This window comes from Aulostomus chinensis, chromosome 20 (assembly GCF_037954235.1).
Source record: "Aulostomus chinensis isolate RoL2024-O1b breed Wild chromosome 20, RoL_Achi_v1.0, whole genome shotgun sequence".
NCBI lineage: Eukaryota > Metazoa > Chordata > Actinopteri > Syngnathiformes > Aulostomidae > Aulostomus > Aulostomus chinensis.
Window position 1 is genome coordinate 23,551,252 of NC_141339.1, and position 19,335 is coordinate 23,570,586.

General features: G+C 46.5%; 2 protein-coding genes and 1 long non-coding RNA gene across 5 annotated transcripts; 1 reads left to right on the plus strand and 2 right to left on the minus strand.

Moving 5' to 3' along the window:
• Positions 1–16,150, minus strand: smpdl3a (sphingomyelin phosphodiesterase acid like 3A). Of its 3 annotated transcripts, XM_086189889.1 has the most exons (10): positions 15,933–16,150; positions 14,330–14,543; positions 12,705–12,849; positions 12,482–12,578; positions 12,029–12,192; positions 11,597–11,777; positions 10,736–10,860; positions 10,277–10,446; positions 886–971; positions 1–679 (listed from the first exon to the last, which is right to left on the minus strand). In XM_086189889.1, exons 1-10 carry the CDS (start codon positions 16,021–16,023, stop codon positions 513–515), a joined length of 1,440 nt encoding a protein of 479 aa, XP_086046015.1. In that variant the 5' UTR covers positions 16,024–16,150; the 3' UTR covers positions 1–512. The 3 variants fall into 3 exon arrangements, with proteins under 3 accessions (XP_086046015.1, XP_086046017.1, XP_086046016.1); XM_086189891.1 differs by lacking the exon at positions 886–971 and having other exon boundaries at positions 543–679; positions 15,933–16,140; XM_086189890.1 differs by lacking the exon at positions 886–971 and having other exon boundaries at positions 678–702; positions 15,933–16,140.
• LOC147243330 (uncharacterized) lies at positions 3,384–7,602 on the plus strand. The gene is made up of 3 exons (XR_015110668.1): positions 3,384–4,145; positions 6,211–6,620; positions 7,152–7,602. It is a non-coding gene; the product is annotated as an uncharacterized LOC147243330 (long non-coding RNA).
• Positions 16,151–16,664: 514 nt separating the features above from the next.
• LOC147243331 (fatty acid-binding protein, brain) lies at positions 16,665–18,312 on the minus strand. Its single transcript, XM_086189893.1, has 4 exons — positions 18,157–18,312; positions 17,898–18,070; positions 17,665–17,766; positions 16,665–16,929 (listed from the first exon to the last, which is right to left on the minus strand). Exons 1-4 carry the CDS (start codon positions 18,227–18,229, stop codon positions 16,879–16,881), a joined length of 399 nt encoding a protein of 132 aa, XP_086046019.1. The 5' UTR covers positions 18,230–18,312; the 3' UTR covers positions 16,665–16,878.
• Between the last annotated feature and the right edge of the window lie 1,023 nt (positions 18,313–19,335).

Consider the following 19,335-nt stretch of genomic DNA (forward strand, 5'->3'; position numbering starts at 1 on the left):
AGTTTTTATTGAGTGGGAAGTAGTTCAACATTTACATTCGTCGTGATTCCCAGCCAATACATAAACACAGCAGTTATCCATGGCACTCGTTATGGAGAGACATTTTTCATTCATGTGGAGTCTTTTTTTGTGGAGTTATCCATCAAATGTCATGGACAGACCATCAGACTGGGACACCGCAGGTGGTGTTTTCAGCTCCATTGTAGATTTCCCAGTAAACCATGTGGAGCTTCACAATACGCATCATATGATCACATGACACTGTGACACAAGGGCGTCGTGGCCAAGGTATCATCAGACATATTGTTTCGTGGTTTCCTCACTAATACCAAACTGTTTTATATGTAATAAAATATGGTCACAAACATTAAAATATATAAAAGATGGAATATTCCTTACCCTGTACAGCAAATACTGTTCTTCTGAATATCATTCATATTCTAGTTTAGTAAAATGAAGCATTCCTAAATGACCCTGTGAGAAATTCAGCCGTCGCACATTGAACTTTGAACTTAGCGTTGCCTGCTGTGACCTCTCAGCCAAACCCGGAACCAGTCACTACTCCATGGCGACCAGCAGATGGCGGCACCGGTGCAGCTGGTGCAGCAGCCCGCAGACCGGGGGGGGTCAGGAGCCTCAGGGTTCTGGTTCACGGACTCCACGGGTGTTTCAGTGTCACCTGGAATCGGATTCTAGAAAGAGCTAAAGTCACATGACAAAGTCAGTTAAAAAAAAAACAACAACTAAAGAGTAAAAGATGTATTTATTATTTACAGAAATACATTTACGTATTCAAGAAAGTATAAAATAAAAGCTTTTCCAGTGCAGTCGATTCATCTGTTCTCAATATAGAACACAAGATAAGTAGAACAAGATGGAACGTACTTGCAGGGGTGTCTTTGTTAGCTTCCGTCGCGTCTGCAGACCACAGAAATGAAACGACGACGGAATGAAAGCATCTCTCCCTGCCTCTGAGAGAGGAACTCTACGTTTATAAATGAAGGATAGAATGTTGCAGGACAAGCGTTTCTTTGTTCAACACAAATGTCGCGATGTAGGAGATGCCACTAATCAGCCTGATTTGCCATGAATTTTAACAAATAACACTTAAAAACAGAGCTTTTTCTGTGTTTTCAGGTTTTCTTGTCATCATCATGATTAAAAATGGATTCATATATCAGTGCTTGCCGCCTCACTGCGTGGCCGGTCCAGTCTCTTATGCTAATTTATCTGAAACTAGGTTACAACAGTAACTGGAGTATTTCCAGGTCCGAAAGACGGCAAGCTTGTGTGGACCGGTTCCCCCGCTCACCTCCCCGGAGCCCCAGATGCAGCCGTATCTCTGCTGGGAGTCGGACCACAAGGTCAGCGCGATGTTGATCAGGTGGAATAAACGGGTCCGAGACCCCCGCGGTGATCAAAGACACTGGTCCACAGGCCACGCCCCTCCACCCCTCTCCTCCTGTACATCTGAGGGCAAACCCACTGACCCTGCAAACGCTGCAGACGGGGACAGAGGGGGCTGGAGGATCCAGTCTGGGATGGAGGAGTGGCTGGATGGGTGGATGGATTGAGGAAGGAATGAGGATTAAGTATTAACAGCAAGCTTAACCTCCTCCCCCTCAGAGAATTATTGCTTGTTGCACGTCCTCGCAATATGGCGAGGAAAAGGAGCGATGAGGAAATGAGAAGCTTTGGTACGCGGGGAGATAAACGGGCTTTATCTCCATTACAGGCTGGATCGAGCGAATTAAACTGTCGTGGAAATACAGACGAACCGAGATTCGCCATGTGACGACCACGTACATGAGGCTAACGTACACGATCAAAGAATGGCGATCAAGGTGTTTACCATATTTCATCAACGCACTGAAAATAAATCAAGGATGCAAAGCAAACAGCAGTTTGTCACATGTTGTGAAATGCTGACTACTTCCCTCTTAGCGATTGCTAAGAACGTTAGCATCCTCTAGTTGAACTGAGAACGTTGACCACCCATCGGTGACGTTTCAAAACAAGAAGGAAGTCGTGTTTCCCGATTTAACCAGTGAGAAGGTGAATAGGATAAACACATCTTTGGGTGCGGTTCTTGATAAAAGTCTCAGCCAACAGCCATCGAAACCAGAAGAGTCTCAGCAGAACAGATATTTTTGCTGTTTTGTCATGCGGATTGACTGAGGAAGCTCGTCCGTCCAGGTTTGTGGTTCTAGAATGGAGGGATCTAGATCAGCTCTACTTCTGAGCTTGTGGGATCAGGGACTTTCTCACTGGGGTTTCTGGAATGAGTCCCGCGCCGATAACGTTGGCTAGCACAGTTGATAACCGGTTCCCTCGTCTCAAGGGTCGATCTCAAGTCAGGCCTGTGGCTCACACAAGCTTCAGATATCGTGTTCTATGGTGTGGAACGTGTCAGCGATACCATGCGTGTTAAGTGTCTTATAAAGAGCAAGAAGTAACTTTTGTAGTTTAATTTCAATTGAAGCTCATATTAGAAGTTCTTTTTGTTATATTTCACCTTTGCCCAAACGGTCATTTCCAGTGCGGAGAACCGACTCCTACAGTGCCAGTTAATGCACGGCTTCATTTTAAACAGTTCTCTGAAATGTAGTCGCTCTCACACACACACACACATTCCACAACAGTCTCATACAATGAGAGACTTTTTTTTCCCTCTCTCTCTCTCTCTCTCTCTCTCTCTCTCCAGTGACCGCCATCTTTTGTGACCACAAATTCATCAGCCCCTCAATAATCCAAGCTTTGTGTTTGGGTACAATAGCTCTACTCCAGTGGGAAATGTACGACTTCGTTTCTGGGTGAAACTTTAATTGGAAGTGGAGACTGGACCGTGCAGCCGGGACGTCAGAGTCTGGCCCGAGTCCAGCTCATTCATACTGGGATCACGCACAGGGAGTCAGTTTCACCTGCGATAGACACCGGTCATACATGTTGGGTGTTCCAATCCCTCGGTTTTCATCTTAAACCATCTCCTTCCATACAAGCGTTTCAGCACAATTTCAGAACCGGTTCTAGAACTAGTGACATCCATTACGAGGGTCCAGTTCATCTCATCACTAATGCAACGGTCAGTAAAGCACATCGGTGGACGCCCTCGTTTTTATTCCTTCGAAATGTTGATCACGCAGTTCCTACTCTCGTCTATGGTCGTGAAATACGGGTCATGACCAGAAGAACCAGATCACCAACACCAGCAGCCACACGGCTTTCCTCAGGAGGGTCACCGCCGTCTCCCTCAGGGGTCGAGAGGTTCAGTTGTCTGTGTTGGACTCAAAGAGGGGATGCTGATCCTTTGTGTTGAGTCAGCTGAGGTCCTTTGGGGTCTAGTTCTGATGCCTAAGTAGGTGTTCCAGGCAGGTCCAGCTGGGAGGAGGCCAGATGGCAGACCCAGGACCAGGTGGAGGGACAACTACATCTCCATGCTGGATGGGGAATCCCCTGGGATCCCCCAGTGGGAGATGCTCAATGTGGCCAAGAAAAGAGAAGTAGAGTAACACTTCAATGAAAAAGCAGTTGAAGATGGATGGATCTGGACGTAGGGTTTCACTGAGGTTGAACTGGGATTTCTCCACATCCCTCTGGCTCAACCACTCCCACGATAAAGAAACCCCAGGGGGCAGCAGCTCGTCCCGGTCGCAGCCAAAATCAGAACCGCGAGCGGCCAGATGAAGAGAAGTTTGGGGTTCGTACAGAGATGCGCAGCAAAGGAAGTCAGTGAGCGCAAGTAGGATTTCCCTTACACGTCTTAAATCAAGTCCTTGTTTCACAAAACATCCTAACGTTTTTCTCTATGAAATAAAACATGACAATGAACGCCACACCGGCGAATTTGGAAGCCTTTGGGTTTTACAAGTTTGCTGACAAATACAACTCCTCATTTCCAGAATCAGTGAGGATATAAGATCTAAACTGTTTGTTTACAGAATTCCTTTGTTTCTTTCAAATTAACCTTGGTTTTTTGGGGGGAGGGGGGTGTCCAACTAGGCTGAACCACCATCAGAGAGTGAAGTAATGTGCTCGGCGGAGTCTGATTGGCCGACGTGGAACTGCCTATGGTGGGCCCATTCAAAGGAGCAACTGGGCTACAAGAGGCTTAGAGCAAACTTCAATCTGAGACCGGACCCCCAATGGTGCACGCACACACACACCATCACTGATGAAGGAGTCCATTCATACCCACTGACAAATTACTACTGAAGCATGAGGCTAAAGACACCCCCCCCCCCCCCATCTCTCGCTCTCTCTCTCCATTATGGAGTGTGTGAGACTTGGGTGTGAGAGAATATCACACGGGAGGCAGGAGCTATGAAAGGAGCTTTCTGTTTCCCTGCTCCAACCAACGGCGGAATACTGAATCACATACCGTTCATGTAAATATAAACATGAATACAATCAAAATGCTAACGCTACGTCACATCAGAGCCGATAATTGTACGGAACGTGCATGTTGGGTTCTTGGCCATGATGGCTTGGTCTGGAAAAGGCAATGATTGTGTGGACATGCAGCCAAAGTGTTTTAATCTTGTGGCCTAATTTTCAGTCTCGCTTTAACAAAACACAAAGAGGACAGATTAAGACTTTTCTTCGCCCTACTGGATCTTTTAATAAGATCAGCATTACTGCGGTTGGCAAGCACCGCGAACACATGATGAAGGCTGGTGAGGGAACTGGGTTTACTTGAGAAATGCCCCCATGATGAGGGCCTGTCCCAGTCACCTCCACCTTTGCCCACCAAAATTCTTGAGATCATCTTGAAGTCCCTGCAGACATTTATGGCAAATCTGGAAAAACCAACCGTGAGCCGCATGGACCTCCCACCAACACTACGGTCTCATAATCGGTCAAAATATTTGAGACTGAAAGCAAATCAAACATTTTGAGCCGTAAGCAGGTTGTTTGACTAAACCCACCCAGTTTGTTGCCTAAATTTGACAAATCAAAGCTCATGTTCAATTTTACAAGCCGACGTCTGAGACCAGCAGTATTTCTCCTGGCCAGCAGGAGAAGACTTCCCTGGTTGAAACAAGAAATGAGCCTGCAATGAAGTCGACGAGAAAAACGTCAAGTTCCATTTTGAATTCTTGCTTCAATGAATGGATTCAGTTACTATTTTAGTCTATCGTGTCTACTTAAATACAATATGTTGTTATGGTCCCATTTTGAGAATAAAATACGATAACACAGGTTATCCTCCAAAGACAGGTCCCTACACTCGGACACAAGTTAACGTTGTTGTTCGTGCAGGTTTTTGGGTTATTACCTGAATAAAAGTCTGACTCGCTCGCTGAAAATATTTCCCTTTTTTGTGCCGCAGCAAAAAATACGTTAAGTACAACACTCGTGATTTTGTCACCTTCTGTTGCGTCTTACCAAAGGCAGATGCAAACAAGTCACGAAACAAGTCCTCAGAGACATTCAACACCCTCATGTCGAAAACAGAGGAAGCCTGAAGCTGAGTTGTGGTGGCGTGGAAGTCATGTGACCCTGGTGAAGTTCCTTCATAGGCTTACGTTAGCTTAGTCCGACTAACCATCGCATTTGCGTCATCAAAGTGGTTCATGAGTGAAGATGATCTTGATGAACTAAACCTGTAAGTCTTGTCAACACTTGTTCACTACAGAGATTTATCCAAAATCAAACGTCATTATCCCATTGGCTTCTGCGGCTACAGGTTGGCGAACAAAAATAAACGTCATTCCTGCGGAGCTCTACTCTAAAGGGGTTGAAGCAGAGGGTGTTTCACCCCAGCTCCACTCTCTCCACCACATACGGCCACTTCCTATTGTGAAGAGGTCCAGATGATGACGGCCAAAAAGCCACACTTTAGGCTTGACAACTGTAGTCCAGGGTGACGGCGTGGTGGCTTTGTCCACTCTTTATACGGTCTAGGCTGCAGAAATGGCTACTCAGCAACAACAGCACTAATCACTTTTGGTGTAGTCCACACAAGACAAAGTCTGTTTTACATAAAGGGATTAACCAGGGTCCAGAGGGAGGAGGTAACGCTCGGTCAGAGGCACTGGTGACCTTACATACGAGGTAAAAAGGTCCTCCAGACTGACTGGAGTCAGTAACACTGGTTGAAGAGGGGCCCTCTGGTGCCCGTATTCTTGCATCTGTAGTCTCAACCCGTCAGAACTCATTCCGTTTCTAAACAGCAAAATTCACAATTTAATTTCTGCCCCTTCACAGCAGATCAACATGGAAACAAACCAGGACTTCTGAAAAAGACAAAAAACAAACAAAAACGTAACCTTTAAGGGGTTCCCTCTAGCTGATATTTCCAAAACTACGGTCTCAAGTTCCTTGTCAGACCATAGACAATGACCAGCCAATGGAACAGCAAGTCTCGGTGTGGATGTCCGACACCGGAAGCCCTCAAAGAGTAGCTGTTGCACACAAAGGCTCAATATAACCGCTCGTGCACAGGTCGTGACTCATCGAACCCAACCAGCAGTGGTCCAGTGAGAGATGGGGAGATGGAGAGGAGAGTAACTGTAAAACCCCAAGAACAGAATAAAAAGAATGGACACATTTCTGAGGGATCACCTGAGTGGATGGATGATGGATAAGAGAGCTGGAAACTACCATTTAGGAGTGTAATGGTACTACAAATTACACACACACACACACACACACACAGATTCCAGCTCCCCAGGAGAGGGCACATTGGATGGCTGTACTGTCCTGACAGTAATCCTCAGATTAACTGGTTGTGGGGCACCACCAGTCAACCACCAGTCCACCAGCCAGGCAGCCAACTGGAACAAAAGCAGAAATGTACCCTGAACATGTGGGTCAGTCAGCCAAACAGCGAGAGAGTCCGTCTAGAAGCCAACCAACCAGGCGCACTGGTTTCAGAGGGCTTTCAGCTCCCGGTCCCGGCTCTCCTCTCAGTAACCCTGCAGCTTGTTAGTGTATAGCCTCTTATTCTAGCGAGCTGTTACGTAACTACGGACATTTACAATGAAACTGTAGTGAGTTCATACTTCATCACGTTAATTATCATCCTTTTTACCCACATTTATTTTTAACCCTGCAGTCACTTCAAACATTATTTCAATCATCTTAAAATTCAAAGCCTTCAAATGAAATGACGGATAAAACTTACGTGTCCTAAACTTTTCTTTCTGCAGGTCCAACTTAATTAAAATGACAAACCAAGATCACAATAATGCTGGGGACCAATAAAACAAGTTTAAAGTTTATACATCTACAGGCCAGTCGGTGGTGACATGAACAGCCCAAGACATTTCAGAGCGCTGCAGGATGTCACTGTTCAAGTCCACAAACATGGAGGTTTACTGAAATAAAGACAATGTTTCCACCCCTCGCTGGCCTGACGAAGACCCAGCAGCAAAAGAACGTTGTTTAGTCAGTAAACTATGGAATACGTGACATCCTGAACAAATGAGACCAAATAAACGCATTTCAGTTTACAGGCGACCTGGTTTGTGTTCCATCGATACACCTTCAGAGAAGTTATGCAATACGGAAGCAATGTCCTGATCCAATACGTTTCAAAAATAAATCCGTCAAAATTTACCGCTGACCTTCCAAATCATTTTCAACAATACGGCGTTTCAACTGGACTGTTAAACATTTAGAGTTCCAACCTTGAGAACAGACTGAGTGGAACAAGAGGAACCACTGGATCTGTTCCAGTCCTGTGATTCAAACTTGAGCTTCGTTTGCTGTGTCTGACCGTCAGATCAGCAGGCACATCGAAACTGCAAACAGTGACCTCAGAGATGGATTTCACAAGACTGGGAGCTCTACTGCTGTTACCGTGGCGATGGGGTCCTGTCCATAGCCATGCTCGCCACCGACCTCGTCTCCACAGTTACACTCTGTCAGGCACTGAGCGAAGGGAGGCCCGGCTGGGTCTGGAATAATTCCAGCGAAGGAGGCACACAAGGGGAAAGACCAACAAAAGCACAAAGTCCAGGTTCACTCATCGACACTTGTCTCCATCTGGTCTGGGATATTGAAGCAGTTTGTGCGAAAACGTTTCCAACACGTGCAAATTTCTCTCAACGTGTTTGTGACTTCATTTCACTCTGACATGTATTTTCATGCAAACATGTCTGCTCTGTAACATGTGGGTGAAGGTAATGTTCGTTGGAGCTGCTTTCACTGGTTCCAGGTTTCCATCTTCAGGTTTTCTGTTGTTGTTTTTTTTTACAAAGAGACCCTCCAGATTTTAATTGAAGCTAAACAGGTTCGGTTCGCGGCTTCGTGGGGCTTCTGTCTGATGCATTTTCACATCAAAAGCAGCTGTGAGCGGAGCCTGAAGAGAAGTGGGACACAAAAGAAGCGGGAGGGGAAGAGGAGATGGACGAATGCTTGAAGTGGTGGCTGAGAAACGAGGCGTTTCTGGAAAGTTTGAACAGGAGAAGAATAAGATAGGGGGGCTGCTGGTGGGTGGGAGGGAAACTGAAATGAGAGGGTCAGATGAGGGCAGCCACTGCTCGCTTACTCCCCTGTCGCAGCAAACTGGCCAAAGCAAGACAGTCAGTGTTTTTATGTTAGCAACTCAAAAAGTTCCTTCATATACTCCTGAAAATTCAACAAAATCAAACCAGAGGAGGCGACTAAAAGGAAAAGTTCACCCAAAATCTACAATTCAGCCATTATCTACTCACCGTGGTGCTGATAGAGGGTAGTCTCACAGCTACACTGTGACATATCCAAGCTTTTTCAAACAGGTTTACAAACCAGCGTGTGCACAAGTATGGGCAGAGGGAGACGCTGTGTTGAACACATTCCTTGAAAAAACATCTTTATTGTGAGGAAAATAAACAGCAAGATGAGCAGCAGTTCCTTCACTGTGACGTGTTTTTGTAAGTGGGAGCTCCGCTCGCGCTGGTACCACCATCCTCAACCTACCATTCTTATACATGTTTCAAACTCTGCTAGGGAGATTTTTAGATTCAACCAACATGCTGATGCTATATCAGCACTGCAAATCCACCAAACAAAAGGGTAGCTGTATTCTTACTGACATGAATATTCATCACACACACTCCGATCCAGAGCCATTTTTATTCCATGAAGTATTTTACGGTTAATGAACACCATCAGGCTTAGTGAGGCTGATCGCCATTTGGCAGCAATTAGATCATCCCCAAGATTAGGTGTAATCCATTAGTGCAACAGGGGGTATACAAACGTGTGTAATGGGCTAAGGAGTTTTAATTCATTCTGTTTGGAAGATTTCTGCTGAGGAAATGTGACTCACCTTTTTTAAGTTTACTTTTTGTTTGTGAAGTATGAAGCATGAAATTCAAGTCGTCACACAGACGTGCAAATTTGCATGTGTGATTTCTATCCGCACAGACACACTTCTTCCAGCGAGAGCAATGTTACATGACGTTAGCTTTCCAATTGAATCGCATAACAAAATAACTGGCAACGTTAGCTTGGATGCTAACGTTATCTGTTCAAGGTAACTCATAGATTTTCAATATGTTTGTCCTTCCTTCAAAATTGGATGGATGTCCTCCCGGATTTTTACAATGCATTGTTTTTTTTAGTTGATAGTCAACCAGGAAGCAATAAAATCATAATTGTTTGTCAAACATTTATACAAGTTGCAGCTTGGAACACAGCAATACAATATTATGTAGCATTCTAACTTCCCACCCTGAGAGTGATGCCAAAAGAAAATGGCCACCATGTGAATACAGCCTATTGCACCATCTGTAGTCTGGATTTCACAAGGAACAGGTTTCCAAAATGTAAAATCTTATTATCTAAAAAGACAGCCTTTAGAAAGGTGAGAAGGTTTCTTTTTTAAAATCCCTTCCATTTGAGTGCAGCAGAGGCATCTTTTCAGGATTCCCAGCATCTTTTAAGAAATACAGACATGACCCTGAAGAAGTTCATTTAAAAATTCATGCTAAAATTTTCACTAAAAATAGGACAGTTTTTTGGTTTAAGGGTAAAATAATTACATTCTATAAAGTGATTTCCTCTGAAAATGTGCTGTTAATCCCAAAATTCATGAGTATGATTTGAAGGCAGCATAAGCAGCATGTGATATTCCCCTTCATACCATTCAAGAAAATAATATTATCTCATAAACTCGACAGCTGAGACATTTTCCTTCAGTCCATGGTCATGCTACCGTTCAAGATTTGAGATACATTTGGAGTAGGACAGTTGGTCAAGGTAAAGCACAGCACACACCTGGATGAGCTTACACTTTCCTGTACAGGTGATGCTGTTGTTATAGTTGACCATGTAGTGACTGAAATACCTGTCGAAGGCTTTGGTCTGGGGCAGCCAGAAGCTAAGACCCAGCTGGAGCAGACTCTGTGGTTGGAGGTCAGTCAGTCCAAAAGCCTCAGTCATGATGTATTCCAGCTCCCAATCAGATCTTTGTTTCTCGTTGGCTTCCGTTAGATTCAAATAGTACTGCCAGATATCCTTCAGAGAGAGAGAAACACCAAAAGAAAGAGGGAGGGAGTCTCTTTGAATGACAGAAACTGCCTTTGTGTGCTGATTGGCACCATGATTAATCACCAAGTGAAGAAGAAAAGTTAGAGTTGATGTTTTGGGTGCAGGACATTTTTAGTTTGGCCTGAATTCATCACTGTGCTTTCTAGGTTTTCAGCCACCTCGTACCCTTTCAGACTTGTTTAGTCCCATACTGAGTGTGTGAAAACATGGTCAGTGATGAAAATTCGAGCTGGTTGTGTAACAGCAGGCAACTTACCAGCAGAGCATAGTCGTTGGTGTTGTACAAGTACACACGAAAAGCTGGGTTGTTTGAGTAGGACTCCAAAAGACTTCTGATTGGTGTAACAGCCGGTGACACAAAAAGAGAATTCACTGGTTTACCTACAGAACAAGGAAACATTAAATATATATAAGTAATACAAAAAAACATGATTGACTCTTAGTTGTTGAGGCTCTACAGAATGAATACCTTCAAAAAAACTAGAGGCTCCAGTCTGTGTTTGATGGTATACTTCCAGTTTAGATACACAAATTTTTTTTTTTTTTTTTAAATCAATGATTACCTGCAGTTGTCTGGCAAAATCGATGAGCCTATGAGCACATGACAGACAACTACAAAATATTAACCTAATACTTTTTCCACCCTTAATCCATCAAATTGTATCTGAAAGATTAAACAATCGATATGGAGTGCCACAAGGTCCTACCTAGGGCCCACTTCTTTTCAATTGTTCAGGTTATTCCCTCTAGAAGTCATCATCTGCAAGCAAAATGATTTTCAGTGCTTTGCTGATGACGTCCCACATCAACGACTGCTTCTGGTGAAAATGGATCAATATGTGGACAAAAAATGGAAAAATGTCCCTCTGCTGAATCAGGACCGTGTTTTCTTCCGGGAGAGAGAGAGGAGAAAACGTGTTCGTGTGACAGGAAAAAAGAATCTGGTTTGTTTTTCCTTGTAACTGCTAAAATTACATTGTTTGCACTTTGCTTTTAGCTGATATTTTCTTGGTCCGCCATTTTGTAGCATACACCTTAATTCAATTTAGTTTATAAATGGAACGGTGTCTTTCATATCATATTCACAACAATAACTACTTCAAATTTGTGGTATCACCTTCCTGGTCCAGGAGCACCATGATGCTGTCACGGTGGGTGTGACCGTAGAAGTGTCCTGCGATGACGTGACTGAACTCCCTGAAGATGGCGACCAGCCTCTCATTGTGGATCCGTCTGATAGCCGTGGTGTTTCTGGCATAGGGCAGGAAACCCACCGGCACATGGGCTATGATGTAAACCTGGAACAAGAAGTAAGGCAGACAGGCATAAAGCTTTCAAGACTTTTGGCAAATCTTAAAAGAGATTTCATGTACGAATGTTGACAATTCTGATTTGTTTCAGACAAATAACATTTGAACCATCACCTTGAGGACTTGAGGCGCACATCTTGGATATCAAGGTATAATCTCATAAATTACATTTATTCTGAAGCCAACATAAGCCAATTACAAACTCTGGTTTGAGAATCAGAAGCCAGAATAGTTGAGACCTTTTCCATGTTCTGAGCGGCTCCCTCCAGGGTTCTCTCCAACCATTCAAACTGTCCAGCAGGGTCGCTCATGTTCACGGTGACTTTGTCGGGACCGTAGTAGAGGATAGTGTTGAGACTCACCAGACGCAAACCAGGTTTGACCAGCTGATGGTAGAACCCACCTGGAGAACACAGACCAGGACCAAGCCTGACATGTATGAGGTGCTAGTAACCTCACAGCAGCCACACGGCGCTACGTGGGCACTTCTAACAGTTAACACGGTTTTGGAGCAACAGTTTCATTAATAGTCCAGCACAGTGTTTAGAGTAGACACCTAGAATGGAAATGACAACTGTTATTGATAAACTGTTGGCCATGATATATTCCTATGTTATGCAAAGCCACCCAAACTAAACGCAATGATGTCAAATGCCTTGTGTATCTCTGGGGACCAGGATACACCATGATACCTTGTGAGAGGGTGAGCAGGGCCTCGGTCTGCAGCCAGGGGGCCCACAGCTGGGCAACCGCCTTGTAGATGGCATTGGTGGTGGTGGGCATCTGATCCTGGGAACAAACATGTGAAACCATTTCTGTCTATGTCTTTACAAACATGCAACTCACACACAATTACACCTGCCAGTGCGATTCATTATGATATTCATGAATGTGAGTCCTGTGGGACGGTAGTACCTGTGGCCAGTAGTCGTGGTTTCCCAGAGCTGGATAGACTGTCAGGTTTGGGAAATGTTGTTTGATGGTCTGCGTCATGTTACTGATCACCTGGATCACCAGTTCTGTGGAGAGTTCATCTGCGGGGACGTGTGGCGGGCTGTCCCTGAGGGAGGAGGGAACAATTGTGAGCACAATAACGATAATTATGATAATATTCCTAATAAAAAATAGAAGTAAAGGCCCCCTTCAAAGTACTCAAGGACACTTTACACCACAAAAAGGTTAAAATCAAATAATTTACGTTGTAGTGACTCAACTGCCATTCAGAAACCTGACTGTCATCTCAGTCTGCCACCTGACTGTCATCTCAGTCTGCCACCTGACTGTCATCTCAGTCTGCCACCTGACTGTCATCTCAGTCTGCCACCTGGCTGCCATTCAGAATCCCGACTGTCATCCTAGTCACTGTATAAAGTCTCTTGAGTTAACAGCATCATAGCCATGAATGTTGTAACCGTAGATACGAGGGAAAACCCTGATTTCTTAACAGCAGTTCTGGTTCTTTAAATCACTTCCCCAGAAGCTGGATTCTGAGAACTCAGCTCTCCAGAACTACACGAATCATGTGAATTCCACTCTACAGTACAATGGGCTTCCCCTTGAGCCACACTTGCATGATAAAGCCATTAACAATAGAATAAAGTAAGAATTTGCTCCAACAGTCCCTTAATCCCCCCCGAGAGGCTCCTGAAGTGGCAGCTTTCTCTTGACCGTGTTTAATAAGTCGATGAATTCTCTGCTAGGCTGATTAGCAGCAGATTACTAGAGAGCAGAATGCAGGTGACTGACACTCGCACTTACAGGAGGGCCAACATTCGCCTCCACCTCCAACAACGGCTCCTTCAGCTCCATGCCACAGCCAGTGGATGACGCCACTCTGTACGGCTTTGATTACTTCTCCTACAGTGAAACGAGAGGTGTTCCTCAACCGTTCCTTCCGGATACTGATTCTGATGTCCGAACTTGTGCAACCGCTGACCCTGCTATGTTAAAGTGCTACTTCCCCCAAAACCAGTGTGTACGAGTACGGACGGACAGCCAGTGTCACCTCAACGTGATGCTGGGATGTTGGACTCTTTCAGAGTTGAGAATTCACAACTCAGCCTAATAAATCGGTGACAATAAAACGAGCAGGAAGTCAAAGATCTCACAAGATGATTTCCTAACTACCAGCGAAGAATCCAGAACGACAACATGGTTGCTGCAAATCTTGGGACACCCCCCCCCCCATCGTATTTTCACAACTGGACACGCCCACCTTTAATTGGTTGGATTTTGCAAAGTAAATATTGTACTGAACCCGCCCACTACTCATGCACAACTGATTCCCAAACAACAAACACCCTGTGACAGAGGTCACATGACTTCCTTTACAGTGCTGGAGCCTGCGGGTGCGTGCTGTTGCCTCCTGTGAGAGTCACAGCTGTGGCTGTCCGCGATGGTGGCGTAGCACACGACAAATCAAGCCCCAGGCAACTGTTTAAGGCCGCAGGAACTGTGAAGAAGCACAGACTTCCTGTGTGTGATAACCTAGACTAAGATGAAAATCTCAAATCACTACAGAAGAAGAAAACGTCACGCACCCCGTCCATATGATGAAGTCCTGCGGCTGCGTGAGCTGAGCCATGCAGGTGAAGGCCGACTGGATGAGGCTGTAGGGGGAGTCACACCGGAAGTCTCCATACACACCGGCGTGGGAGGCAGGGATTCCTTTGGAGGAGAAGCACACCTTGGTGGGATCTGGAACCAGGTGGTAGGTGGGGTCCAGGTGGAGGTCCGTGATGTGCCAGAACCTGCCTGAGAGAGACGAAACGTTGAAATAAACACTAGCACTTGATGTGTCGCTGTAAATTGAAAGAAATGGTAGACTAAAGCTCATGAAAATGTTGTCGTCATGGTCATCGTCCTCCTCTTATCTGGTTGGTCCGGGTCACAGGGGCCGCAGCCTCAGCAAGGAAGCCCAGACTGTCCTCATCGCAGCCACTTCCACCTGCTCTTCCGGGGGAATCCTGAGGCGTTCCCAGGCCAGCTGAGAGATATGATCCCTCCATCGTGTCCTGGGTCGGCCTCGAGGCCTCCTCCCAGTTGGACGCGCCTGGAACACCTCCTGAGGGAGGTGTCCTCACCAGATGCCTGAACCACCTCAGCTGACTTCTCTACATGGAGGAGCAGCAGCTGAAGGACTGAGCTCCTCACCCTGTCTCTGAGGGAGAGCCCAGCCTCCCTGAGGAGGAAACTCATTTCGCCCGCTTGTATTTGTGGTCTTGCTCTTTCGGTCATTACCCAGAGCTCATGACCACAGGTGAGGGTTGGAACCTAGATCAACCGGTAAATTGAGAGCCTCTCCTTTTGGCTAAGCTCCCTCTTCACCACAACGGACTGGTTTAGCACCCCCATCACTGCAGATGCTGCCCCAATCCACCCGTCAATCTCCTGCTCCATCCTACCCTCACTCGTGAACAAGACTCCAAGATACTGAAACTCCTCCACCTGATGCTGAAAAATGTAATATATATATATATATATATATATATATATATATATAGATAGATAGATAGATAGATAGATAGATAGATAGATAGATAGATAGATAGATAGATAGATAGATAGATAGATGGATAGATAGAGAGAGCAAAATGAAACACACCTCCATTTCTGACATATATGCAACAAAATAATGACCAGAAAATCCTCCAAATGTTCAGGTTTATTCCTGTCTTAAGTGGCAGTTGATGAGGTCTGACCTCATCTCACACACAGAAAAAGTTCTTTAAACTTTTGCTTTTTATTTGTTTTCACAGTTTAGCTTTTAAATCACCATAAAACCCCAATGTGTGGCTGAAATGTGCGCGGGAACAGGGATTTTATGATACATTGGGAATTCGCTCCAGGAACGCGTCAATTCTGAGTCTGGAGTCGAAGCGCTTGCTTCCGCACAGAAAAGGTCTCTTTGGCAATGAATCGAAACCTGCAACTTGTGTGGACGAGTTCGGCGTGAGGGACATCGACCTGTGGGCTATAATTGGATAATTAACAGCTTTTAGGGTCTGACTGCTCCTGCTTAAGCATAAAAAGCACAAGCTGGTCCTGCATGCTACGTTTTAATATGTGTCAGTACCGGAGACCCGAACCCGAGCAGACCAGCTCCCGTCAAGTATGGCACAACCCCGCGGTGGTTCAACTCACCTATGGCCGGCAGGTAGCCACTTCCTGCGGGCGCCGCCACCAGCGGAGCAGCGCCGCACAGCAGGAGGACGAGACACCGCAGCGGCAGCATCGTTTGTGGGCTAAAGCAGACAGTGAGTCGCTATCAGTCCACACATGAAGAAGGAAGCTGACGGCGGAGGGACATTCTCCCATGGAAGAAACAGGAAGTGGAGCGGCCAGCAAGTCACGTGACTGCAGTGTTTAGGAGTCCGGGGGGGGGAGCTTCTGCAGGTTTGTCAGGTGTTTGATCAGCTGAAGCTACGGCCTTCTCACCGCCGCTGACGTCAAATAAAGATCATTTATTCACCACGAACTCACTCATGTGCCCCCGCCGACCTCAGACAAACGTTCTGCTTAATTTGAGTTCAGACGTGGATCGTGACCTGAAGCGACCTCACATCCTTAAAATGGCTTTCAGTGTCAGGAGACATTCCCTTCGCCCTCTGTTGTTATACAACTGTTGTGTCTGACTGCCCCCCCCCCCCCCCCCCATCTGCTCAGAGGTCAGAGGTCAGAGCAGACAGGAGCATGTTTTGGTGTCATCTGGGCACTTATGGCTCAGTTGTGGTGCAGGGGGCTGAAGGTGATGCGCTGGGCCTGATGGGGGCCATGCAAGGAGGAGGACATGTGGCTCAGCTCAGGCAGCTGGACCCCCCCCCCCCCAAACCCAGGACCTGATCTTTCATACACAACAACAAGAGACTTCAGCCAGAAACCAAACATTTTCTCTCTCTGTTTATTTCCTGTTTTCCACAGCGTTGCAAAGACAATCCATCCATCATGACAGAATCGTTTTCATATAAAAAAAGAATCCTTACAAAACACGAGCAGCCTGCCGGCCGTCGACGTGCACAGGAGGATGAAGTGCAAAGAGACGCTTACAGTTTTCAACAATTGTAAAATCCAGACTCGGCGGCCGGCGGCTTCACGCCTTCTCGTAGGTGCGCACTGCATGGATGTCCTCAAAGGTCAAGTTCTGCAGGACAGAGGAGAGCGTCGGTGAATCCCTCATTTCATCACTCACAAACTCTTTCAGCAGGTCGCGTGGCTGAAGGGAGACGTGAAGTCCAGAAGCCACGGCGTCTCAGTTCAGCGTCAACAACCGAGCCTTCAGCGGCGTCAGAGGCACGCCGGCGTCGCTGCCCAGGACGTTTCAGGTGAGAATTTCCCGTCTGAAACCGTTGGCTGCGTGTTGTTTCTCTTCCCAGTGCAACAACTCAGTCTCTCTGAGTGAAATTTCAAACTTTTGTAGGAATTTTTTTTTTTTTTTTTTAGTGAGCGAAAAGAGAAAAGTTGTGAAAGGAATTTGAGACATCGGCCTGTGAGGCTCACTTGCGTGAAAGATTTTACAGATTTGGACTGAAACTGAAGTTCTGTCGTCACCCTGAGCGGCCGAAGCCCGTTTCTGCCTGGAAAAGGAAGAATTAGCATCGAATAAAAACATTCCAACTCTGAATCATAACGCTGAGATTGAATGACATGAAAAAAAGTTTGAAATTTAAGAAAAGAATTCAGATTTCTCAACCCGTTTTTTTTTTGGATCAAATGATTTCTAGACTGTCATCACGTCAAGTGAGAGCGTTTTCATCATCACGGCGAAGTTTGGTCTCATCTTTCTGTTTTGCTGGCAGAAATGAACTTCCATACACTGAGCTTCACTTCAAGTGTGTGTGTGTGTGTGTGTGTGTGTGAGCCCCTCTTTTCATCTCACCATGACCATCTTGCCATCCTTGACTTCCCTGACGAACTTGGTCTCTTTGCCGTCCCACTTCTGGACGTGGACCAGCTTGTCCCCGTCCATTGTCACTGTGGACTGATGAAGAAGAGAGGAGGACTCACACAAGTGATGCTGAGCGTTAACTTCCTGCTGCTGGGACACGTCTGAGCCTCTGCTGACGCTCGTATTCATCATTTCATCACATCGCTTCCCCCCCGTCGACCTACTTTGCAGTTTCTGTCGTCCGCCGTGGTTTCGTCAAACTCTTCGCCCAGCTTGAAGGAGATCTCCGTGTTCTTGAAGGTGCTCTGGGTGCGGATCACCACCTTGTCGCCCTCCTGGCTGATGATCACCGTCGGCTTGGTAACGTTACCCACCTGCCGGGTGGCGAAGCCCACGCCTGAGCGGGGACAGCGGGGACGTATGAGTCTCAGAACAACCAGACAGGGGAGGAGAGAGGAGGGAGGGAGGGAGGGAGGGACTCACCCAGAGCTTTCATGTAGTCGTCAAAGTTCTCACTGTCCACCAGCTTCCAAGTGGCACAGAAGGCGTCGACCATGGTGAAGGTTTGCAGGGGATCTCGAACTGAGCAGCTGCAGCCTCCACAGGTTCCCTCTCTCAAGTTATCATTCTGCTGCTTATTATTATGCGTGCAGGTGGGCGGTACCCAGCCTCTGATTGGCTCAGGAGACTTTCTCTGAGACAGGATTGGGCAGCAGAATTGGGTCACGGTCTTCAGAGTAGAGAAGCAGCTAAATTAGCCCATTAGTATGCTTAATGATGTCATTACTCTCGTTCATGAGGGGCACTCGGGTTTGCTGAGGCGAGGTGAGCGCATCACCGCGGATGGATGGGAGAAAACAACTGAAAACTTCTCATTTTGTTGTGAACGGCGGACAAAGACGCCTCTGAGTTTACCGCTGAGTCGGGCGTTTGCTGAGCTGATGGACTGATCCGTCCGCAGCTAAATCACCTTTATGTTTTAATTAAATTTTGCAGACGGGTGTTGGTGACCGGCCTCCTTGTGTGTGGAATGTGTCGGGGGGGGGGGGGCTAGTGAGGCAGAATCAGTTTGTTTGACAGTCCTTTGTCCTTAACTGCATTACCACCCCTCCCAGCCCCCGCCCTCACCCATCCCCTCCCCAATTTCTTCATGGCCAGCACACACACTAATGACCGTGTCGGAGGAGGGTGTGTGTGTGTGTGTGTGTGTGTGTGTGTGTGTGTGTGTGTGTGTGTGTGTGTGTGTGTGTGTGTGTGTGTGTGTGTGTGTGTGTGTGTGCGTGCGCGCGGAGCTTCTGCTCCCTCAGGTGAATGTACGAGCAGGAGCCTCCTTCATTCAGGAGAGGGAAGCTCCACGAGTGTCTGGCTGAAGTAGGAAGAGTTGGTCATCAAAGAACCTCCAAGTTTCGTGGTTCTTGTCTGGTGACAGGAAAACAGACAGGAAGACAGACACCCCCCTCATTAGGGGGCTGAGACCCACGCTAGTTAGCTTAGTACACTGAATGGTTGCGGATGGGAAGTGCTAGCATACCTGTCCTTCTCGTGGCTGAAGAACGAGAGCACAGACACAAGCAGCTGAAGTGGGTTGGGGGGGGTGGTCTCTCCCTGAGGGAGGAGGGAGGCCGGTTCAGTCACCCGTGAGGAGAGACGCCGCTCCTACGG

Excerpts from the sequence above, each read along its gene's own strand:
- smpdl3a (XM_086189889.1), bottom strand. The coding sequence starts at position 16,023 with ATGCTGCCGCTGCGGTGTCTCGTCCTCCTGCTGTGCGGCGCTGCTCCG. Across the intron at positions 12,193-12,481 it reads CCTGCTCACCCTCTCACAAG|GTGGGTTCTACCATCAGCTG; the intron begins GTATCATGGTGT and ends TGTGTTCTCCAG. Across the intron at positions 972-10,276 it reads CAGACCAAAGCCTTCGACAG|AGGCAGGGAGAGATGCTTTC; the intron begins GTATTTCAGTCA and ends TTCCTCTCTCAG.
- LOC147243331 (XM_086189893.1), bottom strand. The coding sequence starts at position 18,229 with ATGGTCGACGCCTTCTGTGCCACTTGGAAGCTGGTGGACAGTGAGAAC. Across the intron at positions 18,071-18,156 it reads CGACTACATGAAAGCTCTGG|GCGTGGGCTTCGCCACCCGG; the intron begins GTGAGTCCCTCC and ends GTCCCCGCTCAG. Across the intron at positions 17,767-17,897 it reads CGGACGACAGAAACTGCAAA|TCCACAGTGACAATGGACGG; the intron begins GTAGGTCGACGG and ends CTTCTTCATCAG.